The sequence below is a fragment of the Rhinatrema bivittatum genome, chromosome 6 (assembly GCF_901001135.1).
Source record: "Rhinatrema bivittatum chromosome 6, aRhiBiv1.1, whole genome shotgun sequence".
In the NCBI taxonomy this organism is placed as follows: domain Eukaryota; kingdom Metazoa; phylum Chordata; class Amphibia; order Gymnophiona; family Rhinatrematidae; genus Rhinatrema; species Rhinatrema bivittatum.
Window position 1 is genome coordinate 5,370,845 of NC_042620.1, and position 27,968 is coordinate 5,398,812.

General features: G+C 46.3%; 1 protein-coding gene across 10 annotated transcripts in view; it reads left to right on the forward strand.

Annotated features, from left to right (window-relative positions):
* DNAJB2 (DnaJ heat shock protein family (Hsp40) member B2) overlaps positions 1-27,968 on the forward strand; it is a 497,647-nt gene that overhangs the window by 285,085 nt on the left and 184,594 nt on the right. For 6 of the 10 annotated variants that reach the window (XM_029604995.1, XM_029604999.1, XM_029604998.1 and 3 more), the window contains 2 exons: positions 3,951-4,587; positions 12,831-12,889. In XM_029604995.1, coding sequence (XP_029460855.1) covers positions 3,951-4,587; positions 12,831-12,837 — 644 coding nt within the window. In that variant the 3' untranslated portion in view covers positions 12,838-12,889. Of the gene's footprint in view, positions 1-3,950; positions 4,588-12,830; positions 12,890-23,723; positions 26,549-27,968 lie in introns of those variants that run through there. The other 4 variants (XM_029605003.1, XM_029605002.1, XM_029605000.1 and 1 more) reach the window with 3 other exon arrangements.

The following is a 27,968-nucleotide window of genomic DNA, read 5'->3' on the forward strand; positions in this document are numbered from 1 at the left end:
TCCTTTTGGTTGTCATTTCAGCTCGCAGAGTTAGTGAACTGCAGGCTCTAGTTACCTATCTGCCTTACACTAAACTTCTGCAGGACCGGGCGGTACTCCGCACTCATCCTAAATTCTTACCTAAGGTATTCTCTGATTTTCATGTAAACCAATCCATCATACTACCTACCTTTTTTCCCAGGCCCCATGCCAATCCAGGAGAACAGGCTTGCATACCCTTGATTGTAAATGTGCTCTAGCGTTTTACCTAGACCATACAGCTGCCCACAGGGAAAGCACTCAATTGTTCGTCTCTTTCCATCCTAATAAGTTGGGAAAGCCTGTGGATAAGCAGACTCTCTCCTCCTGGTTGGCAGACTGCATATCCTTTTGCTATCAGCAAGCGGGCATTCCGTTTCAAGACCGTGTTAAAGCACACTCTATGAGGGCCATGGCGACTTCAGTAGCACACCTACAATCGGTGCCACTTCCTGACATTTGCAGGGCTGCCACCTGGAGTTCTCTCCACACCTTTGCAGCCCACTATTGCTTGGACAAAGCCGGAAGACAAGATTCCATCTTCGGCCAATCTGTCCTTCGCAACTTATTTACAACGTGACGTACCTACTCCCTTCCGCCTGCCTGGTGGGGTTCAGTATGCCCTCTCCCAAATTCCACCCCAGTTGTTGGCCTGTTGCACGCCTTTGTGTATATTTGGTACATGTTCGGACATCCTCAACTCGGTACTCACCCATATGTGAGGACTACCATCCTGCTTGTCCTGTGAGAAAACAAATGTTGCTTACCTGTAACAGGTGTTCTCACAGGACAGCAGGATGTTAGTCCTCACGAAACCCACCCACCGCCCCGTGGTGTTGGGTTCGTAACGTTTTGTTGTTTTATTTTTCAGCACCTCCTGTAGCTTTCAAATAAGACTGAAGGGGACCCCTGCTGGCTGCAGGGTTGTGCCATGCTGGGCATTTCCAGTAGGGGCCAGTCAAAGTTCTGGAAACTTTGACAGAAGTTTTCTGTGATTGGGCTCCATCCTGTGATGTCACCCATATGTGAGGACTAACATCCTGCTGTCCTGTGAGAACACCTGTTACAGGTAAGCAACATTTGCTATACTATAGGAGAGTCTCAGAAGAGATCTTCAGGAGGATTATTGATCTTGAAGGCAAGGTAGTGAGTTTACAGATTGTTTGTATAAACTGTTGTAAGAGATCATGTCTTTTCAGATGGAAAGCTGATAATTTGGAAAGTAATGTTTGGGCGGCCGTCTGGTTCCATTTGGAAGGTCCAGGTGCTTCCTGGATCAGACCTCTTCTGCGATTGAGAGGCGCAGTCATGGTCATCATTAAGGATGACAGCTAGTGTCCTGATTTAGGTTCTGGTTTTCAACCTCACAACTTTGTGGAAGGGAAGTTCTATCAGAATCCCAGCACTGGTTGCAATTTGAATTGGAAGAAAAAGAAAGGAGGAACTACTGGGCTAAAAATAATTTAATGTTTATAAAATGGAGAGCATTTCAGGATTAGATCTAGCTTAGAGTGGTTGGAACAGAGGCTTTGAGGCAATTTTCATATTTGCCACCGTGCTTTCTAAGTCATGGCTGGCAATGGGCTGGTGCCATGGGGATTCTTTGCAGACATGGAGGCATCGCAATCCCTGTGCGTACTTAGTGGCTCATCCTAACTCTTCCTCTGCAGAAAATTGCCTCATGTTTCACTTGTCCTGATACCCTGAATAGTATTTTGATGAAAAAAGCTTTTTTGTTGATAACCCTGGTTTTAGAACCCAATAGAAACAGAGTTGTTTTTTTTTAATGTTCTAACAATGGAAGGAGAAATTTTATTTTTGGGATCAAAATCTAAGACACAAGCTTGTATGAGAAGATATCTTTATTGAGGGTAGAGAAGTATCTTGTAAGAGATTATTGCAAATAGAGGATGAAATAGAATCAGAACATTTGTATATTCTGTGATGCCAAGATCCCATGTTTTTGAGTAATAAGGGGCAATGCTCTGGGAAGACGTTTCCTCTCTCCCTTACACTGACACCATCAAAAAATCCTTTTTTAAAAATTTTCCTGTTCTAATCTGGTTTGTATTTTCAGATCTTGAATAGTCAATTTATTAGTCATGAGAGAACATTGAGCAATGATGCATTTTGGGAAATCCTTTTTGTAGGTCTTAAAATTTAACTGCAAACTTAAAAATGAAATGGATTGTAAAAGGTTTGTGGATAATTGAAACTTTTTGTCCCTGTTATCTTACATCAGAAGTTAGAGAGATATATTTGGAAACTGAGAATATATTGATTTTTTTTTTTTGCCAGTGAGGTTATATTCTCTTGAATGTAGCTTGGTTTTTGGAAAAATAAAATTAGAAAAAATAAAATTTGACTTTATTTGATGATTTTGTCTATCCTTGTTTGGGCATTCCCAGATGTTTTCTGTTCCTAATAATACTTATTTGTTTTTCAAACAAAATATTAATATTCTCTTTTATAAGCAGTAGTCGAACTTGCTCTTCTGCCTCTTTGTCCCTTCCACCCTACTCTTGTGCTTCAATGGACGAATACTGTCCAGTTATGACTTTTCTCTGCTCGATTGTATTATATTGTAATCATGGAATACTTGCTTTGCATAGGGTGTTCATACAGTGTATCTCCCTAAATAATATTTGGAACATTTAAAAAGAAAAAACATTCTTTGCAGGCAAAGGTAGAATTCAGACTTTGATTACTATCTCAGAGACTCTACCAGCTTGGGATAGAATCCAGATTCCCTGTGACTGTCAGCTGGGGATTGAACCCAAAATCCCTATTACTGTCCCAAGGCCTCTTTATTTATTTATATTAATTATAACCCTCCTATACTAACCGTACATAAGGCAGCATACATAAAATATATACAATTAAATAAAACAGAGAATAACAGCAGAAGATATGGACACCATGTATAGCATATCTCAAATAGGACCTGGCCATGATTTCATAAAAATGCTTGCCTAAACAGGTTTTTAGCAGGCACTTGAATGTCTTGTAACAATCCATGAAAGTTCTTGAGGTAGTGAATTACAAATTATTGGAGCAGCCATAGAAAATGCTCACTCCCTTGTTTCGTCTAGCCAAGCCTGCCCATATATTCAGGTTATCAAAAAGACCCTTCTGTGATGATCAAAGTACCCTCATGGGGTTATATACTACAAGCATAGCATTAACCCATAGGAGGGAATTAAGAGACAATAGTTTATGTACTAGCATTGCAGCCTTATACTTGATCCTGAACTAGACTAGAAGCCAGTGAAGATCAGAGAATTGGGGTGATGTGATCCTTCATACTCCGGCCAGAAATTAGCTGAGCAGCAGCATTCTGTAAAAGTTTAAAAGCTTCCAGTGTTGATATTGGCAAACCTAAATAAAGTGAATTGTAATCCAGTGCAGCAATATGATAGTTTGTGCAACTGATGGAAAATCCAGTTTCCAGTAAGGGTTTAAAGCCATGCAACATTCATAATTTATAAAAAAAACCAAATTTAATTACATCCTTAACTTGATGGTCGTTAGAATAATTTATTATCCCCAAGCTCCTTGCATGTGTAACAACTTTCAACTCCTCGTTCTCAGTCTTAATATGAGGATGTATCTGCCCCCTCTCTTTTCCAAGGGACTCTTGCCAATCAGGGATAGAACCCAGGCCATTTATTTCTCTGTCAGGGCCTTGGGAGCTCTATCAGCTGGGATAAAGCCACTTCTGCCTTAATTTCTACCTGCTGTGTATAGAGCTTTGGTCCCCGGTTGTTCATGTTACTCTGCTAAGTAGCTCTTGAACACAGATCCCCTTTATTACTATCGCAGGGTCTTTACCACTGGTGTATTGGATGCAGGATCCCTTCCATGCTTGATTATTGAGCACCAGAGTTTTATGTAAATTCTTCTATCTTACTATTGATTATTATTGTTTGTAGGTGTGGAAGATGAAATGGCGCTTGGGCTGGAACTAAGCCGACGAGAGCAGCAGACCTTGCAGAACAGTTCTCCCCATTACGCTCCTTTAACACGTAACCAGAGTGCTACACCTTCCCTCTTCTTCATGGAAAGTGATGAAGAGGATGAGGATCTTCAGCTTGCCATGGCTTACAGCATCTCAGAGAAGGAGGCTGCAGAGCAACATAGAGCAGGTGTGCATGGAACTGATTCAAAGGGAGGTAGAAAGGGGAAGAAGACCGTTCTGCAGGCAGAAAACAGGATGGCTGAAAGGAGAGTGCTGGAGTCTAGAGAGAGTGTTGATGTACCCGCAGTAGAGAAGGTACAGAGCACAGAAGAAGGGCAGAAGCAGGGAGAAAGTGACCCACATCTGCATGAGACAAAAAGTACCAAAGCCAAAGAGAAGTTACAGGATACAAAGGAAGGGCAAGATAAGCAGGGAGGGACCAACACATGTCCTGATGCAAGAAATGGTACTAATGCCACAGACAAGCTACAGGATGTAGAGGAAAGGCAAGATAAGCTTCCAGGAGGGACTGGCCCATCTCCAGCTGAAAGAAATAACACCAAGGCTAAAAAGGAGATTCCCATTGAGAGAAAACAGTTGAAGGAACAAAGGTACAACTGTTTCCTCTGCTAATCTTAGACACCCATAAAGTCCCTTCCTTGGCAAGCTGCAGAGAGAATCCCTTTTACTTCATGATGCTTTGTCAGAACTTCCCAAAAGAAATAACCGCTGGAAGAGGGAATCTGGTGCTAATGGGGAGGGAACAAAATTATACACAAGTGTGCCTTTTGGAAAAAAAGCACCTGTCTGAGGGGAGGGAGCAGAAATGTACTTGCAGTTCCCTAAGGAAACGATCAGGAAAGCTGCACATAGAGGTTGAAAGCACTCTTTGTGGTCTGACAAAGGTTAGCCTACCAATGTTGGTGCCAGCCTTGGTTTTCTGCATATTGGTCCATTTCAAACTGGTCTTTTTTATATTGCATGAGCAATTTGGTGGCATGTGCTGATGGGAGCTAATCAAGTGAATATGCATATTAACAAAGCATATTTATTGATTCCTGCTGCTATTTGTCACTCTGGTCTGTTTTTGTATGTGACTTCTTATTAGTTGTAGAATTACATAGTTGGCTTGGTTGAAAGAAGACACGAAAGCCATTAAACCTAGCTTTCTTCTAATAACTTTATTGCTGTCACTGCATATTTGTCAAGAGAAAGGTGTACAGCTGTAGAACTTCTCTTGGCAATTCATCTGCACAGCAAAATATTCCTTAATTGAACCACTCTGAGCAAAGATTATCTTGCTTAGAAAGTGTGAAACCAGTTGCCCTGTGGTCTGAGAGACTTCCCCATGTGCTATCCTAGGGGAAAAAGATCCCTGGTACAATGCACTTAGGGCCTGTATATTAAAGGAAAATTGGGTTCTTACCTGCTAATTTTTGTTCCTGTAGTACCACAGATCAGTCCAGACTCCTGGGTTTTGCCTCCCCTCCAGCAAATGGAGACACAGAAGTTTTTGACTGATACTGCCCTATATCTTAAGGTGCCACCTGCAGTCCGTCAGTATTGAACTGTACCCAAGCCAGATGAATTAAACTTCAAGTAAACAGTAATGATAAACAATTTTTTTTCAAAGAAGCAGAGGGAAGATGAAAACTTGCAAACTCACTCAAAACCCCGTCTACACGAGAGCGCTGTGTGGGAGCAGAACCTGAGCATTTCTTTAGAGTAAATCTTCCGAGTAATTACTGAATCACAACTGATCGAGCAGACTCTCCATCCCTGCTAACCTCTGGACTCTGGTCTGATCCGTGGTACCACAGGAACAAAAATTAGCAGGTAAGAACCAATTTTCCTTTCCCTGTACGTACCCGGATCAGTCCAGACTTCTGGGATGTACCAAAGCTTCCCTACATGGGGTGGGACTGCGAGAGTCCCGCTCAAAGCACATAGCTTCTGGGGCCTGGACATCCAAACAGTAATGCCCAGCAAAAGTGTGCAAAGACTTCCAAGTAGCCACTCAACAGATTTCTTGCGGAGAAACTTGCTGACACTCTGCTCAGGAGGCCGCTTGTGAATGGGTAAAATGTGCCCGAAGACCAACTGGCACTGGCCGACCTTGAGCAATGTATGCAGAGCTGATACCCTCTTTTAACCACCGAGAAATAGTGGCCCTAGAAGCCTTATGCCCCCTTCTGGGGCCACTCCACAGTACCAAAAGATGATCTGACAGGTGGAAACGGTTCATAACCTCCAAATAACGTAACAGAGCCTGTCTCACGTCCAATCTATGTAAAACTTTGGACTGAGGAGTGGAGGAATTCAATCCGGAAAGGAAAGGAGCTCCACCGACTGATTCAAATGAAAAGATGAAACCACCTTAAGTAGAAAGGAGGGAACCGTTCTCAAGGACACTCCTGGGTCTGTTATTCTCAAGAAGGGTTCCCTGCACGACAAGGCATGAAGCTCCGACACCTGCTGAGCAGAAGAAATAGCCACGAGGAAATATACCTTCGAGGTAAGATCCTTTAGCGTTGCCTGCTGTAAAAGCTCAAACTGAGATGAGCACAGAGCCCTGAGAACCATGTTCAGGCTCCAGGAAGGACAGGATTCTGGACCGGGGGACGCAAATGTTTTGCCCCCCCCTCAGAAAACACACTGTCTGGATGCACTGCCAAGGCAATTCCCATTACCTTACCACGAAAACAATCTAGAGCCGTATCCTGGACTCTCAGGGAACTAAAGGATAAGCCTTTAAGGAGACCATCCTGTAGAAAGACCAAAACATCCCCCACTGAGGTCCGGGTAGGCTCCACCTTGTGCCCCAAACACCAAGACTCAAAAATTCCCCACACCCTGACATAAGCCAGGGATGAAGAGGTTTTCCTGGACTGCAAGAGAGTAGCAACCACTGCATCCAAATAATTCTTATTCCTTAGCCGCTTCCTCTCAAAAGTCATCTGTCCCTTCCAAGCAAATGGGGCCCTGACGCAGAAGATTTGGCAGGAGATGAAATCTCAAAGGACCAACCACTGTTAGGTTGACCAAGTCTGCAAGCCATGGCCACCTCAACTATTCCGGAGCCACGAGGATTACGTCGCCTGGCTGGCCCTCTATGCGACGCAACACCTTGCCGATTAACGGCCACAGCAGAAAAAAGTACAGCAGAACATCTGGCTGAAGAACCTCGGGGCCTTGGCATTGCGGAAAGCTGCCATCAAATCCATGCCGACTTGCTCCACTTCTGGCACATCTGGTGAAAGACTTCCTCTGACAATACCCACTCCCCGGGATCCAGCCGGTGCCGACTCAGGAAATCCACTTGAACGTTGACTGTGCCTGCGATGTGGATGGCTGCAAACCTCTCCAGGCGCAGTTCCGCCCAGCAGATTGGCTCCAGGACTTCCAGGTACCAGCTCTTGGTACCTCCTTGGCATTTTATATAGACCAGTGTTGTCGCATTGTCTGACAGGATCCTTACTGATCTCCCTCTCACCAGAGGGAGGAGAGCCTGCAGAGCTAGCCGCACAGCTCTGGTCTCTAACTGGTTGATCGACCACGAGGATTGCTCCCCCGACAATCGGCCCTGCACTAATCTGTCCTGCAGACCGCTTCCCAACCGGAGACTGGCATCCGTGGTTACCATCATCCAAGTTGGAATCTTCAAGCTCACCGCCTGGCGCAGTTTGTCTGGGAGGAGCCACCAAGAGAGGCTGGAGCGCACAGACTTTGAGAGAAAGCAGTAGCTGAAATTGCTCTGAGATCAGGTCCCAATGGGATAGTAAAGCTGACTGTAGAGGTCTCATATGAGCAAAGGCCCTTGGAACTAGTGCCAAGGTGGAAGTCATTGACCCGAGGACCTGTAAGTAATCCCAGACCCCAGGCAAGCACTTGTCCAACAGCACACGAACCTGAGCTTGCAACTAGGCGATCCATTCCTTGGTGAGGCAAACCTTGCCCAATCGTGTGTCAAAAAGGCTCCCAGGAACCCTAAGGTCTGGGTGGGGACAAAAGTGGCTCTTGGCCAGACTGACTATCCACCCCAAGGACGTCAGGAGCTGGAGGATTAAATCCACCGCCATCCGATAGAGGGATTCTGACTTTGCTCGAATCAGCCAGTCGTCCAAGTAAGGATGAACAAGATGTCCACCTTCCGGAGCTCTGCGGCCACCATGACCATCACCTTGGTCAAGGTCCTGAACGGCAGAGCGCAAAACTGAAAATGCTCCCCCAGAATGATGAACCTCAGGTATTTCTGGTGGTCGGGCCGAATTCCTATGTGTAAGGCTAGGAATTCCTTCTTGTGAACTGAAGCAATCACGGAATGGAGAGTTTCCATGCAGAACCGAGGGACCCTGAGAGTCTCGTTGACTTTCTTCAAGTCGAGTATGGGCCGGAACGTGCCTTCCTTCTTGGGTATTATGAAGTAAATGGAGTAGTGATCTGCCTCTCGCTCTTCTGGGGGCAGTGGCACAATGGCTTCTAGCTCGCTGAGGCGTCACATTGCTACCCTTTTTTTTTTTTCCTCATACAAGCACGGGGAGACCAGAAAACGATCCCTGAGGGGCTGAAAAAATTCTAAAGCGTAATTTTGTTTTGTTATGCTTAGGACCCACTGGTCCATCATGACTTTGGTCCAGTCCTCATAAAAGAGAGCCAAGCAGCCCCCTATTACTGGAAGAGAGGAGTGAACGAACCCCACTTCATTGGGAAGATTTTGGCTCCACCCATTCCCTGGGAGGAACAGTTTCTGCCAGAATGTTGGCCATGAAAGGACTGACCCCAGGATTGCTGCCTGCTCGGGACCTGCCTTGAAGATCCCGATAATCTGGATGCCCGAAAACTCCGATTTCCTTGAAAACAGGACCGAGAAGGGAAGGAGCTCCTTGCTGTAGGCTTATCTTCTGGCAACTTGTGGACCTTGTTTTCCCCCCAGGGATTTAATCATGTCCTCTAAGTCCTTACCAAAGAGCAACCTGCCCTTAAATGGCAAGGAACCCAGCTGCGCCCTGGAAGAAACATCCGCAACCAGTTTCTTAGCCAAAGGAATCTGCAAGCAGAGACAGCTGATATCCTAGACCTGGCCGTAGTTCTAAGCAGATCGTACAGCACATCTGCACTGTAGGCCGCTCAGCCTACAGGGCCTCGAATCAGACAAGGACTTGACCGTCTGTAACTGCTGCACCCAGAGAAGACCTGCTCTCAACATAAAACTGCTGCACATGGCAGTCCTCGCACCCAGAGCCGAAACCTCAAAGATCTTCTTGATGTACTTCCAATTTCCTATCTTGGAGATCCTTAAGAGCAGTAGCGCTGGTCCTCAGAATGGTTGTCTTCTTGGTAACCACTGACCCCGCAGCATTCACCTTGGGAATGTTAAGAAGGTCAAGAGTGTCTTCTGGCAGTGGGTATAATTTGCCCATTGCCCTGCTGACCTTCAGGCCCGTATCTACTGACATAAGGAATGGAAGGGACCTGGTCGGACCACAAAGACCCACCATAACCGGATCCATGGCACCCAGCACAGTGCCCTCCTGAGGGGCCTCAATGCTCAGCTCCTCGAGAACTGCGGGGATAAGAGGGGCCAATTCCTCCTTACGGAATAAGTGGACCACCCTAGGGTCATCACCCTCTACCATTGGAGCCCCCGACAATGGTTGATCCGGATCCTGGTTTACTGTATCTGAGTTTACCCCCTGAGGGTCTGCCCCCTGGGGATCATCCGGCACCGAGGCCTCAGAGGAAGACTCCCCCATGGGCTGAAATGTCGAGGGCCTCGGGGATGCCTGGATCTGATGGGCCCCCTCCTTTCCCAGTACCCTGAGCATTTTCAGGGCCAAGACCCCCTCCTTTCCAGGGGCCCTATGGGTCTTGGCAGACTTGGGAGGGGTTCCCTTATCCAAGAGCCTTTTTGCTGCCTTCCTGGCTTTAAAAACCTTATGCAGCAATAATACAAAATTGGAGGAAAAAGAAGAGGAGTCTGAGCCCCCCCCCCCACCCCCGGGGTCATCCTCCAACAAAGACGCTTGATCCCCGGCCATTTCGCCCCTCCCCCCAGAGGCTCCTGCCTTCGGGGATAAGGGGGGGCGGGGAGGAAAATCACCCTCCGCGGCCCGTGCAGGAGTTGCGAAGGTGGCCAAAATGGCTTCTGTTCCCACGTTGAGCTGGAACGTGTCCCCCAAAGACTGCTGTGCCTATTACTGGGCGCCAGGAACAAAGGCCAACCCGCGAGAGTCACCACCCGCTGTGCAGGCCATACCATGTGGCATTGGGGCGGACCGGAGATGCACTGTACCCCGGAGGACAGACAGCATCGGGGGAACGGGAAGAGCCATCCGCAGCAAAGAAAGGCCAAAATGGTAGCAGCACGGAGACCCTACCTTACGTCCTGTTATCTTCTTTTTTTTTTTTTTTTAATGGAACTTTAAACAATTTGCACAAACCAGGCTCTTCAGGCCCTCCCCCAGGTGAGTGAACCAGGCTCCCTAGTATCTCCCTGGCAGCTGCCAGATGGGGGGGTGAGCTTACAGGGTCTCTAACCCTCTGTTCAGCTTCCTCAAATACCAGAGGGGAAGGACCCACAGGACCTGACTACCCCCGGGAGGCTGTAGAGTCTTCCTCTATTGCTTTGCATTTCTTCTTTCCCTTTTTCTTCAGACTGCAGGATTTTGCGCCTCTACCACCTGCTGGAGACAGAGAAATACTGACGGAATGCAGGTGGCACCTCAAGATTTACGACAGTGTCAGTCAAAAACTTCTGTCTCCATCTGCTGGAGGGGAGGCAAAACCCAGGAGTCTGGACAGGGAATGGAATTAATGCCCTGCACCCAACTCCACGGGAGATGTGCTGATGGTAACATGGGAATTAAACCTCCTGCTAAAAATGAAAACAGAGCTATTGGTACATTTGTTCGGGGAAATTTCCCCACTTCCCCAGTCTATTGTGGTTCTTTTCTAGTGTCAGTAAACCCAGTTTGAACAGTCTTACTGGCTGTTCTTTGTACTTTTTTTTCTAACTTTTCAAGATCCTCTTTGACAGTGGGTGCCCAAAACAACCCTATAGTGCAAATGATGTGATAGGGAAGGTATCTAGCTGTATAGTGTTTGGTATATATTACGCCTGCTTATGTTTGTGCACAGTTTACCTTGCACTTGCCTGCACCGAACTTCTGCTACCAGATGCAGGCTGGTGGAGTTTGGTGGGATTAGTGTTAAAGCTATTGCAGTGTCTTGCTGATGAGATGCAGAGCACAGTATGATACTGTAGAATCATCTCAACTTCTAAGGTGTAGGTACTGTACAGGAACAGAACAGCTACAGCAGGAACATCATCTTCACATTACGTTTACCTTTAATAGTGTTCCAGGACATGACTTTCGCAGTGACTGTGGATACATAATTACTTTCATGAATAAACTATCTCTACATGTTAAGGCAGTTAGCGTAGCTGGATTAAAAAGAAAAGGTTTGGACAAATTCCTGGAGATGTCCATAAACTTTGATTAAACAAGTAGACTGAAGGAATAGCCACTGCTTATCCCTGGGCATTAGCAGCTTGGGATCTGTTTACTATTTGGGTAGTTGCCAGGTAATTGTGACCTGGCAAGTGAGGGAAACAGGCTACTGAGCTTGATAGACCCCCTCAGACTGATCCAGTATAGTGCTGTCCTGATTGAAGACAGCTAGTGCCTTCATTTTGGCCATTTTTTACCTTCTCTTGTCTAGAGCTGCCAGTTCTAAGTGATCCTTAGAATCCTTGCACTCAAATGAAGGCTTGTAGAGATGGCATCTTTGGGTGTTGGGTGCATGCTATCAAAAACCAGAGGACACTAGAGCCACTGTGAGAGGTGGAGGTTTAATTGTTTTTCCCAAGTGGCTGTCTCCACCTTACCTATTTTTAAATTGTATTTATTGTGTATTTAGCTGTTAACTCGCCTTCAGCTACCAATGAAAAGTTATGTTCAGATAAAAGGATGTATTTCACTGTCCCTAGAGGGCTTGCAATTCTAAGCTTTTTTTTTGGGGGGGGGGGGGGGGGGGGGTGTTTACCAGAGGCAATGGAGAGTGACGTGACTTGCCCCAGGAGTATCAGTGGGATTTGAACCATAGCTTCCCTGATTCCAATCTACTTGTAGCATGTGATGTTTTCATTTTTGGCTCCTGAAATGCAAGCGAGGTCCCAAGGACCTTTGATAGTAAATCTGTGTTTTATGATGTGCATCACACTTACGGCCCCTGAACTCTTATACATTTCCTAGCCTTCTGAATGTGGCATTTTTATGTACTTTTAAGGCCAGGTGAGTGTGAATTTTTAAAACTGAAATACTGATTGACTTCTCCCAACTTGTTTGCTTGCTTTTATTTCTACATTTCTAAGTGGATGAACATGGAACCACACTCCTTTAAAATTGAAATAGGAATGCACGTAAAACATGCTCCTCCTCCTCCTGCAAGGGCTCTGCTCTGTTCTTTGGAAACTGATTTGGGACTTGCAGGGCACATTCCAGTAGATTGTAGTCTGAGTAGGACCAAAAACAACAAAATGCAGTTTGTAATCTTGAGAGTATTTGCATGTTTCTGGTCCTAGTCCTGTCCCTGCAGACATGTAATAGCACAAACTTCCTGACTGTTGAGTGGCAGTATTCTAGTTCTTTGTGTGCATCCACTCGTCTGAAATCTCTCTTGCTTGGGAGATCCTTCCTTACAGCAGTCCCATCGCCTGGGGAGGCTGCAGGCTGAGTGCTGGTTGCAGAGTTATTCTTAGCATAAACTAGTATGGAGAAGAAAGTGTTGGAAATGTTTGCTGTCTGGGGCTCTCATCTCTTTACTCTCCCTCTTCTGCTTTCTTTCGTTCTAGACCCTGATTTCCAGGCCTATTCAGGCTGATTACGTACAATGCCTTTCTTGCAGGTAATCTTTTATGTCACTTTAATTTGCTGATTGGCTATGACATCATAAGATGGCAGTACAAAACAAGGCATTAGAAAAAAACCCACAAAGTGCTGATGCTTTCTCCATTCTGTTTGTGAATGTGTACCGCTCATGGAGCAGACAAGTAGCAGAAACTCCCCAGGGTGATTCCTCCAAACTATACATGCACACACGCTGCTTGAAATTGTCAAGTTTCTTAAACACATTAGAAAACATGAAGTGCTTGCAAAAAAAATAACAATTCATAAATATACTAAAGTCATTATAAAAATGCAAAATTATTAAACATGAATTTTTCAAACTTTTTTTACACAAACCACCTAACAAATGTCCCTGATCATATCCTAACAAATGTATAACATCAAATCAATTCCCACCCTTTTTCTTTAAAAATGTTCAAAAATGCAAATAAAAAACAAAGGATGAAACTTAAAATCGGGTCAATACAGTAAAGGTCACGGGAGAGCGGGCAAGCGCCCGCTCTTCCGGCGCGCGCACAGGCCACTCTCCTGTGCGCGCGATTCAGGGGGGACAAACATGCAAATTAGGGCCCACGGTAAAAAGAGGCGCTAGGGACATTAGCGCGTCCCTAGCGCCTCTTTTTTGACGTAAGCGGCGGCTGTCAACGAGTGTGACAGTCGATGCTCAATTTTGCCGGCGTCTGTTCTCAAACCCGTTGACAGCCACGGGTTCGTAAACCAAACGCCGGCAAACTTGAGCGTCCGGTTTTCAAGCCGCGGGCTGAATTTAAATTTTTTTTTTAATTATTATTTTAAACTTTAGGAGCTCCGACTAAATATCGCCATGATATTAAGCCGGAGGGTGCACAGAAAAGCAGTTTTTACTGCTTTTCTGTGCACCCTTTGGGTAGGCGCTAATTTCTGAAAGTAAAATGCGTGGCCTGGCTGCACATTTTACTTTCTTTATCGCGCAGGAATAACTAATAGGGCCATCAACATGCATTTGCATGTTGCAGGCGCTATTAGTTTCGGGGGAGGGGGGGGGGTTGGACGCGCGTTTTCGACGCGCTATTACCCCTTACTGAATAAGGGGTAGAGCTAGCGCGTCCAAACATGGGATAACAGTACTGTACTGTACTGTATTGGCCCATTAGTGAGCAAAACCAGCTACTTCCAAGCAGTGAAAATTCCCATATAACAGGCTACAGAAACTAGCTTATTACTTGCAGTTGCTCCTTATTGCCGATGAAATGAATTATAATAGAAGGTAGATTTGTAATAGACTGTAAATCCAACTTTAAATATTCAATTTCACTGTGTCTCACTAAGAAAGATAAACAGCCACTTGCATAACCTGTATCTTAAGCCAGAAAAGCAAAAGCACTTGCATCAGCCAGAGTCAAGTCTCTTATGCTTATGGCCTCCACCTTATTTATTTATTTGATTTATATTCTGCTTTTTCAGGCACTTCAAAGCAGATTACTTTCAGATACTGTAGATATTTACCTGTTCCCCAAGGCAATGGAGAGTGAAATGACTAGCCTAAGGTTACAAGGAATGGCAGTAGGATTTGAACCCTGGCTGGTAGCCTGCTGCTCTTAACCACTAGGCTGCTACTCCACTTCAGAATAAAAGAAGCAAAAGTCCTTGTAGTAACCAAAATCAATCACCTACACCTGACATGTTTCCCCTTTCAGGCTTCTTCAGAGGCTAATTTTTGCTATATAAATAATCTATTTTCATGAACTTTCATAAGGGACATTTGAGTCCACTGATTTCCATTGTTTCACTTTGTCTTAAAGCATATTTCTCCAACTAAGAGTAAAACACAATTCACAACTTAAAACATGAAATCTAAAAACCATTATTCAAAAACACATAATAAAATCATTCCCATAAAAGCATGATAATGTAGTTTAGTACCTCTCCAAATGCTTATAACCTTCATTGCTTCATAAGATTCAGAATAATCACCTGGTCACGCAGCCATAACTCCTGGAATCAACACATTGGACAACCAAGAGGCAACATTCAGTCGACCAGTTTATTCATCACAAAGCTAATAACCAACTTGGAAGGTTCATATGCATCTCCAGTCAAGTTACTATTACTGTACAATATAAATATTCTCTCCATTCACCTCAAACAGGATTGAATCATAGCAACCTGGCTCATTCAGTTTTTTTATTCAGACCAAAAGGGATGATGGTATTCAAACAAAAATAAAAACACTATTTCCTAGCGTGTAGCAGATGGACTCAGGACAATGGGTATAGTGTACTCCTGCTAGCAGTTGGAGACGGATCAGATTTCAATCTAACGTCAGCCCCTAGTACATATACCCCCTGCAGGAAGTGCAGCTCTTCAGTATTTTCCGTCTCCATAGCAGTTAGGGACTATCTGCACGCTCTCAAGCGTTAGATCAAATTTAAAGAAGGAAACCCAAAATTGAAAGAAGAAAACCTACCTGAAGACGAGCCCCGCTCTCCTGCGGTGATACCCTCGGGTCCCTCCCCCAGTTGAGATTCCCGAGGTGATTTCCGTGGTCCCTCGGAGGTGAGCCTCGGTCAGGCGGCCGAATCTCGGCGAGGACCTAGCCCCCGATCCTTCGGGCACGGCTGAGAGGCTGCGGGTGCACCCTCGAGCGCGGCGGTGAAGGTATTTGCCCTCTCCCCCTGTAGCCGGAGACCGCCCGGGACGAAACCGGGAAGCGCCGAAGACAAGGTAAGGTAGAAATCTTCTACTCGAATCCAGTCTCTGAGGGTCGAGGACGAGCACAGGTCACCGACCGGGACCAGTGCCACCGGGTTGATCCGCCCTAGCAGGGCCAGACCCTGGCTATTCCAAGAGTCTGCCTACGTGGAGACTCTCCGAGAGTGTCGCCATATTGCCCGTGTGCTCACCGTCGCCATCTTGGCCTATTCGCCGCGCTATTCGCCTCCGAGCACACATCTCCGAGCCAGGCGCACAAAGCACTTGTGCGCATAGACTTGCGCACACATAAATCCTTGTGTGCATAACTTGCGTGCACATAGCCAAGCGCATATCTACGGCACAGCTGCGCGCACAACTTACACGCTCAATCTAAGCGCACCGGAGCGCATAAGATTTACGCGCCAATAACCATGGCACCCCCAGGAACAGAAATTAAAGCGCAAGGCCTCTGCCCGGCATGCCACATCAGAGCCGCACAAAGCGAGGAGGCCGATGCCCTGTGCACACAGTGCGAGGAGGCCCTGGGAGATCCAACTCAGGGCCAGTCCCACCCAGGGCCGAGTTCCAGCTCCTCAGGGGGCATTCGGACCTAGCCAGGGGCACCCCCCCAGACGGGGACCCCCCAAGGAACCAGCGCCTCTCGGCTTTGATCCAGCGTCCATATCATGGGTGGAGTTTTTCAAGGGGATTCACGCCTTTGTTCAAATGCAAACTGAACCTCTGGCTGGCCAACCACATGCTCCACCGGAGGACCCACATGCTTTAGGCCCCTCAAGACCTAGGCACAGGCTCCCATTACCCAGAAGCCCCACCTACGGGGACTCGGACACCTCTGAGGAAGAAGCCGAACCCCTAGAAGAAGGGGAGCTCTCCCTGGGCACAGAGCCTCACCGAACCATGAAACGCTTCTTCACAAAGGACAAACTCCCGGACCTGGTCAATCAATGTCTGACGGAGCTCGCTATCCCAGGCCCAGGTACTTCGGGGGAACCGAAACCAAACCCCCTGCTGGAGGGTCTTCGACAGACTTCTCGCCATTTCCCTCTGTTACAAGCAGCACAACAGCTGATTGACCTGGAATGGAACGCTCCGGAGTCCGCATTCAAAGGGGGATGAGCCTTGGCGGCCCTGTACCCCCTGGACCCAGCAACCAAAGATCGTCTTGCATGCCCTAAAGTGGATAAGAACATAAGAAAATGCCATACTGGGTCAGACCAAGGGTCCATCAAGCCCAGCATCCTGTTTCCAACAGTGGCCAATCCAGGCCATAAGAACCTGGCAAGTACCCAAAAACTAAGTCTATTCCATGTAACCATTGCTAATGGCAGTGGCTATTCTCTAAGTGAACTTAATAGCAGGTAATGGACTTCTCCTCCAAGAACTTATCCAATCCTTTTTTAAACACAGCTATACTAACTGCACGAACCACATTCTCTGGCAGCAAATTCCAGAGTTTAATTGTGTGTTGAGTAAAAAAGAACTTTCTCCGATTAGTTTTAAATGTGCCCCATGCTAACTTCATGGAGTGCCCCCTAGTCTTTCTACTATCCGAAAGAGTAAATAACTGATTCATATCTACCCGTTCTAGACCTCTCATGATTTTAAACACCTCTATCATATCCCCCCTCAGTCGTCTATGGTCTGCGCGGTTTCTAGGCGCACCACTATCCCAGTAGAGGGAGGAGCTGAGCTCAAAGATGCACATGACCAACGTCTGGAGTCCATCCTCAAACAATCATTGGACGTCGCCGCTATGTCTCTACAAATTGTGGCCTGCTGTACCGTGGTGACACGTGCCTGCCTATCACAAACCAGGAACAACACCCCGGGAGAAGACATAGAACCAGCGATATCATTCCTAGCGGACACTGCCTCTGACCTAGTGCGCACAGAGGAGTGTCCTCTGTGCGCACAGAGGACTGTCCTCTGCCTCCGACCTAGTGCGGCCAGAGGAGTGTCTTCTGCGGTGTCTGCCAGGAGACAACTCTGGCTCCGAAGCTGGTCGGCCGACGCATCTTCCAAAACGCGCCTCACAAGGTTGCCCTTCAAAGGATCCTTCCTGTTCGGCAGCGAACTAGAGAAACTGGCCGACAAATGGGGCGAGTCCCCATTGCTGCGACTGCCGGAAGATAAGACAAAGAGAAATCGGCGTTCCTTCCCCAGGACCTCCAGGGGCAGAAGTTTGCAGCGCTTCAATCCTTACAGGAACAACTATCAAGCGCCCCGCCCTACGGGCAGTAACCATTCCTTTCGGACCAAACACAACATGAGGGGAGCCAGCTCGGTTACAGGCCCCAGCCGCACCCCACAATGAGATTCAGACGACCCATCCAAGCCATAGGGGGCAGATTAGCCCTATTCTATCACAGATGGGTCGAGATAACCTCGGACAAGTGGGTCCTAGCCATCATTCAGGAGGGGTACTACCTGGATTTCCTACGAACCCCTCCGGACAAGTACGTGGAGTCCCCCTGCCACGACCCCTCCAAGAGGGCGGCGGTGGAAGCTACACTGTCCAGACTACTGGCACTCGAGGCCATAACCCCGGTACCTCCACAGGAAATAAATACTGGCCATTATTCCATTTATTTTATCGTTCCCAAGAAAGAGGGAACATTCAGGCCCATCCTGGATCTCAAGTCGGTCAACTGCCACCTCAGGATCCCTCACTTCCGCATGGAAACCCTACGATCCGTTATAAGGGCGATACAACCAGGAGAGTTTCTCACATCCCTGGATCTTTCGGAGGCCTATCTGCACATTCCCATTCATCAGGAACATTAGCGCTACCTACGCTTCAAAGTCCTGAACCATCACTACCAGTTCCGGGCACTACCTTTCGAGTTAGCCACAGCACCCCGGACGTTCACCAAGGTAATAGTGGTGGTGGCGGCAACACTGAGGAAGGAAGGAATCCTTGTTCACCCCTACCTGGACGATTGGCTGATCAGAGCAAAGTCACCGGAGGAAAGCCGCCAAGCAACCAGCAGAGTCAGAACTCTACTGGAAAGCCTAGGATGGGTAGTCAACACAAACAAAAGCTCCCTACAGCCCTCACAGTCGCTGGAGTACCTAGGAGTCCGATTCGACACCAAGGAGGACAAGGTCAGCCTGACCCCCACAAGGAGATCAAAATTGTGGAACCGACTACAAACCTTGCTGGACGATCCTCGTCCCACAGCATGGGATTACCTGCAAGTCCTCGGGCTGATGGCATCCACCATGGAAATTGTGCCATGGGCGCGAGCCCACATGACACCCCTACAGCGCTCACTCCTATCACAGTGGAGCCCACGGTCCCAGAACTACACCATACATCTATCACTCCCAGGCAGAATTTGGACCCAGCTACGTTGGTGGCTGCAGGCCAGCCACATGAGCCGGGGATCAAGTCTCTCCTCCCCAACCTGGACTCCACTCACCACAGATGCCAGTCTAAGAGAATGGGGAGCACACTGCGAGGAGCTAACCGCCCAAGGGCAGTGGAACGCAGAAGAGGCGGGATGGAACATCAACCGCCTAGAAGCACGAGCAGTCAGACTAGCCTGTATGCGGTTCGCCCACAGACTTCGAAACAAAGCGGTCAGAGTAATGACGGACAACTCCATGACAGTGGCCTACATCAACCGGCAGGGGGGAACCAGAAGCCAATAAGTGTCCCTAGAAATAGACCCCCTGATGGCGTGGGCGGAAGCAAACCTCCAGGAGATCTCCGCCGTCCACATCGCCGGGAAAGACAACATCACGGCAGACTTCCTCAGCAGGGAAAGTCTAGACCCAGGAGCATGGAGGCTGTCACCCACAGCCTTCAAGATAATAGTGGATCGGTGGGGGACACCGGACATGGACCTTCTGGCAAACAGATCCAACGCCCAAGTTTCCAGATACTTCAGCCACAGGTGGGAACCGCAGTCCCAAGGGATCGATGCTCTGGTACAGCCCTGGCCCCCAGGGACCCTACTATATGCCTTCCCATCGTGGCCCCTACTGGGCGCAATCATTCACAAGATACACCTACACAAGGGACTAGTTCTTCTGGTGGCTCCGGACTGGCCAAGAAGACCCTGGTACGCAGACATGAGAAGACTGCTGGCAGGGAACCCCCTACCCCTGCCCCCACACAGGGACCTGCTACAACAAGGTCCGATCCTCCACGAGGACCCAGCTCAATTCTCTCTTACGGTCTGGCCATTGAGAGGGCTCGCCTGAGAAAGAACTGGTACTCAGGGGCGGTAATCGACACCCTCCTACAAGCACGCAAATTCTCCACATCACTAACGTACATAAGGATCTGGAGAGTATTTGAAGCCTGGTGCGAAGACCACAACATCAAACCACGCTCATTCACTGTCCCCGTGATCCTGGAATTCTTACAGAACGGACTACAGAAGGGCCTGTCCCTCAACTCCATCAAGGTACAGGTGGCGGCCCTGTCATGCTACGGCTCCAAGAGCGAGAGCAACAGCATAGCTTCTCACCCGGACGTGTCACGCTTCCTGAAAGGAGTCAAACACATTCGCCCACCACTAAAGTGGCCGGTACCTCTGTGGAATCTCAATCTCGTTTTGGACTTCCTAGCGGGAACCGCCTTCAGACCCCTACGAGGCCTGTCCCTTCGCCTGTTAACCTTGAAGACGGTGTTTCTGCTGGCGGTGTGTTCAGCCCACCGCATATCGGAACTACAAGCACTGTCCTGCCATGAGCCGTTCCTCAGGCTCACCCCGGGGTCCATCCAACTACGCATGGTTCCCTCCTTCCTCCCCAAAGTGGTCCCACACTTCCACCTTAACCAAACCATCTCGCTACCAATGATGGATGCCCAGAAGAATTCGGAAGAAGCCCGTAGTCTCCGCCACCTCAACATCGGCAGACTCCTATCCAGATACCTGGCATTGTCCGAGCCCGTACAAAAAACGGACCACCTTTTCGTCCTTCACAGCGGAAAGCAACAAGGGAAAGCGGCCTCCCGGGCAACCATCGCCCTCTGGATCAAGGAAGTCATCAAGGCGGCCTACATAGAAGCTGGCAAGCCACCACCTCTACAGGTCAAGGCCCATTCTACCAGAGCCCAGGCAGTATCATGGGCAGAAACTAGAATGCTATCACCTGCCGAGATCTGCAGGGCGACTACATGGTCCTCCATCCATACCTTCTCCAGATTCTACCGTCTGGATGTTCAGACTCGGGAGGACACAGCATTTGCAAGGGCAATACTAAGTGGGTCACGGGCAGCCTCCCACCCGGATCGGGAGTAGCTTTTATACATCCCATTGGTCCTGAGTCCATCTGCTACACGCTAGGAAATGGAGAAATTACTTACTTGATCATTTCGTTTTCCTTAGTGTAGACAGATGGACTCAGCATCCCACCCTTGGCTGCCGTCACGCAGGGCCTTCAAATGTTCAAGGGTAAGCCATGTTTTTTCATTTACCTAGGGCATCCACCCTGCCGGGTGTCGACGCTTTCCAGTTGAGTACATTGGCGGTCTCCAGCTATAGTCAATCAACCAGTCCAAGTTAATCAAGTTTAACTAAGTTATGAAGTTATCCAAGTTAACCAAATTATTAAGTTAATCAATCAGTCAGTCACACAGATATCCACAATGCTTTTCGAGGAGAATACTGAAGAGCTGCACTTCCTGCAGGGGTATATGTACTAGGGGCTGACGTCAGTTTGAAATCTGATCCGTCTCCAACTGCTAGCAGGAGTACACTATACCCATTGGTCCTGAGTCCATCTGTCTACACTAAGGAAAACGAAATTATCAGGTAAGTAATTTCTCCATTATTCTTTATAGATCAATAAACGATTAATATAACCATCCCTCCTGTAACTAATACATTGCAACACAAAAAGTTGAAGATCTATTGCATATATTTTATCCATCCAATATTGAGTTAAAGGAGCTTCTGATCTATTTACTGTTTAAGATCTTGCCAAGTACTTGTTACCTGTATTGGCCACTGCTGGAAACAAGGTGCTGGGCTTGATGGACCCTTGGTCTGACCCAGTAAGACAACTTCTTATGTTCTAATCATTCATTGTGTATTTTGCTTCCAAGCTCAGTGATATGCATTTTAACCATCTGGTTGCATCTTACCTATATATAGAAAATAAGGACACAATATCGCATACTAGTAGTAAAAGCCCGTCCAAAGGTAGGAAATATTGTGAAGTGTAGGAAATGTGTAACTGGAGTGTGTGATGAGCTTGGGTGGTAGAACAGAATAGATTCAACAATTCAGAGAGAGTGAGGGCTGGAACTGGAGAGCACAGTGAGAGAGGGGCAGAGCTCAATTTCCATATTGATTGTAGAGAGTGGATTGGTCAATACAGTGAGAGAGGGGGTGGAGCTGGAGAGTATAGGGAGGGAGAGGAGTGGAGCTCAATTTGCATACCAGTGATCAGGCACTGGCAACTTTCCTCCTTATTAGAGTTAGATATCACCTGTCTAGACTTATAATTGGTAAAAGACCATAAGAAATAACTTCTGCCTGTAACTGGATTAACAAACCTATCTGATACAATACAATTAATGCAAATCGAACAATGACCACACTTGTGTCCCCCCTTGACCTATATAGCATCAGTCATACTATCCAGTGGAGACAGAAACAAAGAAATTGAGTCTTGAAAATCCGATTTACATTTGCAATAATGGCCACTACTTTTTAATAATACTTACAACTTGCCCTGTTTGTGGTTTATAGGGTAACACACAGAGCAAATGATCTGTGATTTAGTTTTTTAAAAAAGCAAGTCCTGATTGATATATAATGCCCTTTTTATAGCAATATGGACTACTCTCAGAGGGTAGCCCCATTCTGGAAAACAAATTAGGACATTTCCACAGCTTGCTTCTTAAAATCAGGTAAAGATGAACATACCTGCCGTAAATAGAAAAAAATGTCCAAAAAAGATTTTCTCACATGGTTGTGGTAAAAACTATTGACTTGTGGAAAATAGTAGTAGTAAACTGACTCTTATTCAAAACAACCCACATCTCTAAAGACAGGACCCACTGGCAATCCAGAATACTTGTGAACTTCAAATGTGGGTCCTGGGAATTCAAAAAAATCTCAAAAGACGGTCCCTGAACCAGTTGGATTTACAGTCTACTGCAAGTCTTCTAATGGACTTTATTTCATCGGAAATATGGCGTGACAGTCAGTGCTGAGCCAGTTTCTACAGCTTGTCATTTGGGAGTATTCATTGTTTGGAAGTAGATGTTTTGCTGGCTAAAACTAGGTCTCCATCCTTTGTTTTTTGCTTTTTCTTTTGATTTTTTTAAATGAAAGTGGTGGGAATTGATTTGAGGTTAAATATGTTAGGATATGGTTAAGTTCATTGGGTGATTTGTGTAAAAAAAAAAGTTTGAAATGTATATAATATTTTTTGTATTTTTAAATGATTATGAATTTTGTAGATTTATGAAATTATATATATATATTCCAATGCGTTTCTTGTAAACTAGGTGACTGTGCAGTTCTTTCTACCCATCTTAATTATTTTTCCTTTAAGCTTCTTTTCTTGACAGCTGTTGAGGGGAGGTGATGCCTTCTGGCTAAGATCCAAGGGTAGTTTGTGTTCTTCTCTGAGGAATGACTTAGTGGCCATTTGTACATCTTTATTTATTTATTTTATTTATTTAAAAACTTTTCTATACCGTCGTTAAGTTAAATAACCATCTCAACGGTTTACATCTCCAAGAATGAGCTGGCGGATTGTATGAAGACCACTGGAAAGCCTCTTGAAGTGTCTGTGTGGGAAAGGCTAAACCTGGTTATTAAAAAGAAGTTTCAGCATGGAATCAAGAAGGGACTGAGACAGAGGAGTGGGGAAGTGGAAGGACTGGAGGGGAAGGTGGAATTTTAGAAAAACAAACCCGTTTTTGGCTGTTGCATTTTTCATTTACTTTAGGGGGCAATGTGGGAGATAGAGAAGGAATGAATTAGAATTAGAGGAGTGATAGCTTTTACTTTTTCCAAGAAGACATTTTTCTAAATTTGTGTTGGCTGCTAATCTTGCTGGATTATGATGTCATCACTGTGTGCTGTGCATTGTTATGATCACATTTCTTTCCCCAGGCGCTCACAAGAGCTCATTAATGATTCATTTGCTGTGTGGTTATTTGCTTTTCTCAGCAGGAGTGGTCTAACTTTTGGAAGAGATACTGCTTTGCAATAAACACCTTAAGGAAGGCTGTGTTGCTAACCAGGGCACCACTTCCAAGCTCCTTCCCCTTTCCTGTGTTTAGTTTGATAACTTGGAGAAACCACTCGCTCTAGCTAAAGATATGCCAAAATTCTGACCATGCATGTGACTGCTGTGACCTGAAGTGCAACAGGGGGAGCACAGCATCTGCACTGTAGGCCTAGTGATCACACCACTCCACAGAAGAAACGGGCTGCAGTCCTTTGAAGTCTGTTTGGAATGGGGCTTTGGTGCAGTTGCTGGACAATCATTGTGGGGATGGGGCAGGATCCATCGCTACACTGCTTTGAAGAACCTATGCTTTTAATATTCACGGACTGTGACCTGTGCATATGCCTGCCATTTCACTGCTACAGATCCTGCGGATCACTGTTTATTCAGCCTTTGTTTGCTTCCCTTGGGCTGTTCCAAGGTAGAAGCATGCTGATGGGTGAGTGGGTGGGCAAGCAGGTAGGCTTTTAGCATAATACTTGGAAAACCATGAGTTTGCAAAAAAAAAGAAATATTTTAAACCCATCATTGAGTCTGCGGTGCGAGTCTAGAATTCATGGTGCATTATTTGTCAAAACACCCAAAAAAACTGTCTGAAGGGGAAAAGGAGTGTGGATCGCATTTTGTCACTAATTCTGCATTTTCTGTGTTTTGATTCACATTGCTAGTACACCTTCATTGTAGGTGTTCAGAGTCAGATGATATCCCTCATTTGGATGGGCCTAATGTTATTGTTTTTCTGCTAACGTCTGCTGAGAGCAAGCTCTGGCTCACTGTGTGGTGAAGATGGTCTTGGCCCTCAAACTGATTATCAAAATAGTTTTAATCAGACCCTTGAAAATTGGGCAACTTGCATCTTTCACTTTGTACAGGTTTCTTTATTATAAGACTTTCTTAACCCCTCAATGTTAAACTGGATCTGGATTGGCAAACTGAGTCTGCACATCTTGTATAAATGTGTATGAGATATGTATGTGTGCGTGTCAGGCTTGCTATTTCCAAGTCATCGGTGCAGCAGTGTCTGTGATTGTATTTTAGATGAATAAAACTATAACTCATGTAGATAAGCATTTAGAAAGCACGTTAAGACTCACACATGTCAGTGGGCTTCATAAGGTAGAGTACCTGAGAAAAGCATAGAGCCATTGCCAGGGTTAAGGTAATGGGATGCTAATTGTAGGACTGGGAGAATGGATTACCTTGCTTGAAGGAGAAAAAGGAGAGAAGGAAAAATGCTGCCAATATAAGGAGAGGCACCCTAACTACAATCAAATTAAATATGAAAAAATCATTGAGTACAAACATTACTCTTGTATCTAAAATAGATTTTATTATATATAATAAATTTTTGCCACAGGTGAAATTTTGTTCTTGCCTAATAATTTCCTTTCCTTGAATCCAGCCAGACCAGTCCAGATGTTAAGGGTTATGCATCCCAACCAGCAGATGGAGATGAAGACTAACAATTTGCTGGTGTCACACCTTATAGGCTCCCATGCTGTCCTCCAGCCTGCCATTAAACTCTGCAACAGCTAAGAAATAATTACCCCTCTCTCCCACCACCAGTTATGGGGCTTCCAGTAAGATATGAATTAACTGGAAAGCTATAAGAAAACTTTTTTTAAACCATAATAAAGGAATAACTAAATTATAAGTTCTACCCACAATGTTGCCTGTGCTGTAGTGGAATGAGCTTTAATCTGATTAGGTAAGCATAAACCCTTATTCATATAAATTGCATCTATTACCTCTTTTATCCAGTGCATCATTTTCACCTTAAAAACAGCCAAACCTTTTCTATGTCCCTTAAACAGGAAAAAGAGAATCAGACTTCCTGAAACTTGTTGATATATTAAGTAATGTAAAAGAAATCTTCTTGCATCTAAGTGATGAAGCATAGAATATACATATGCACACACCTCCCTGTGAAAGGAAGGGAGAGACATCACTTGACTAAGATGAAATATGGAACTCACCTTGGGAAGAAACAAAGGTATGATCTGAATCTCACCATGTCCTTTGTAATCAACAAGGACAGCTCTCTACAAGGCAGAGGTGTAACTCTGAAATGTGCCTTGCTGAACAAATGGCAACAAAGAAAACCACCTTTAAAGTTAATAGTTTAACTGAAATCTCTTTTAAAGGAGCTTCCCTCAAATAGGAAGTCACTAGATTTAAATTCCAAGATGGAACATGATCTCTAATCAGCAGTCTGATATGATTTACATCTCCAAGAAATAAGACAGTCTAGATGGGAAGATAGAGGTTGAACCAAAATGCATCCCTGAAAACAAGCAATTGCTGCTACTTTTTCTTTTGTAACTTTTTCTTTTTGTTTTCAACAGTAACATAACATCTTTTTGTTATAACTTTTTCAGTATAATCAGACTATACATCTATACATATCCAATGCTTTCAAAATGGCCTGTGTTTCCAATTGGAGCATTATAGGCCCATGTGGGCACTGAACATGAGGAACAATGGACACAGCCTTCAATTTGTCTCTCCCTGCCCAGTAAGACCAATAAAGCATCCATATCTTATCATACAAAAACATATTCCATCTGATCAAATAGGTAAACTTCTCTATCATAGCTATTTCATGCACCTGCGTATGCCAGCAGGCAACTATAAGGATAGATTTCGATAAAGTAGCTGCTATTTCTCACAGGACAAGCAGGATGGTAGTCCTCACATATGGGTGACATCAGAGGATGGAGCCCAATCACGGAACACTTCTGTCAAAGTTTCCAGAACTTTGACTGGCCCCTACTGGGCATGCCCAGCATGGCACTAATCCTGCAGCCAGCAGGGATCCCCCTTCAGTCTTCTTTTTTCCGCGCAGCAGTAGCCACGTGGTTAAGGAGCTCTGCACAGATTCCTGACAGGAATTTTCCTCACGGAATTACTAAAATTTAATTTACCCCACAGGGGTCCCTCCTTCAACTTTTTCAAGCCACGGTACTCCGGTAAGTTTTTTTTACCCGTTTTCCGTCGATTACAGTCGAGTTTGGCCTTCGTGGCCTACTGGCTGTCAACTGTACCACGGCTCAATTTTTTCATGGTCATGGCGTCGGGGTTCCACCGGTGCCCGGACTGTAATCGCACCATGTCAATTACAGACCCCCACAAAGTCTGTGTAATGTGTCTCTGATGTGAGCATGATGTCCTAACCTGCACCAAATGTGCCCTAATGACACCAAAAGGTTGCAAGGCCAGAATGGAGAAGATGGAACTTCTCTTCCATGCTCAAACACCAACCCTGTCCATTGCATCGACGTCGTCAGAACCGGCACTGTCAACTTCACGCCAGTATCGACCACTGGCCAGTGACCGTCCAGCATAGACGACCTCTCGGCCTTTAACACCATCTACTCCCCCTCAGGACCAGCATCGAAAGTCTCGGACCATCAAGGGAGCGAAATCATCGACCTTGCCATCGTCTGAGCCGCAGTCAAAGAAATCCCGTCCAGAAAAGGCACCGACTTTTTCGGCGACCGGGTCACCAAGGCAACCCTCACCCGACTCCGCCTTTAATGGTGGTCCCTCCGGCTATGCCTCTGCCTCCTTCTGTTCCAGAGCCAGGGCTTGCTCCAGGTCTCCGAGATGAACTGGACTGGATGGTTCAGGAGGCCACCGACAAGGCAATGCATCGACTCCAAGTTCCTCCGGCACCAACACCGGTACCGATTGTGGAACCGACCACTGACCTGATTCCAGCAGCATTGGCACCGCTGCTCTCGAGGATGGAAGCACTCATGGCCGCTTTTCCACCGATGGACCCTGGGTCACCGATGGCTCCGGTGCCCTCCCCGCTTACTTTGTCATCGGGAGGAGAAATACTTTTCCGCATCCCTCCATCAGGAGTTCTGCCGATGCCTCAGGCATCGATGCCAATATGTCCAGTGCCACCGATCCATCTATCTGTGCCGATACGTCCGTCGGCGCCACAGAGCCATTCATGGATACCCTTGATGCCTTCGTCGGTGCCTCCAGTTATTCCTTCGAGTCCTTCGGAGCCTCGACCAGGACCTTCAGGGATCCCACCGCCCCGTCCTCCTCTAGTCCCTAGAGGAGCAGGTGCTGATTCCTATGATATCTGGACTGATGATTCTTCACCAGACACCGATGATTTGCCTTCACCACCTTCACCTGTTGAAAGCAGAAAGCGTTCTCCTCCAGAG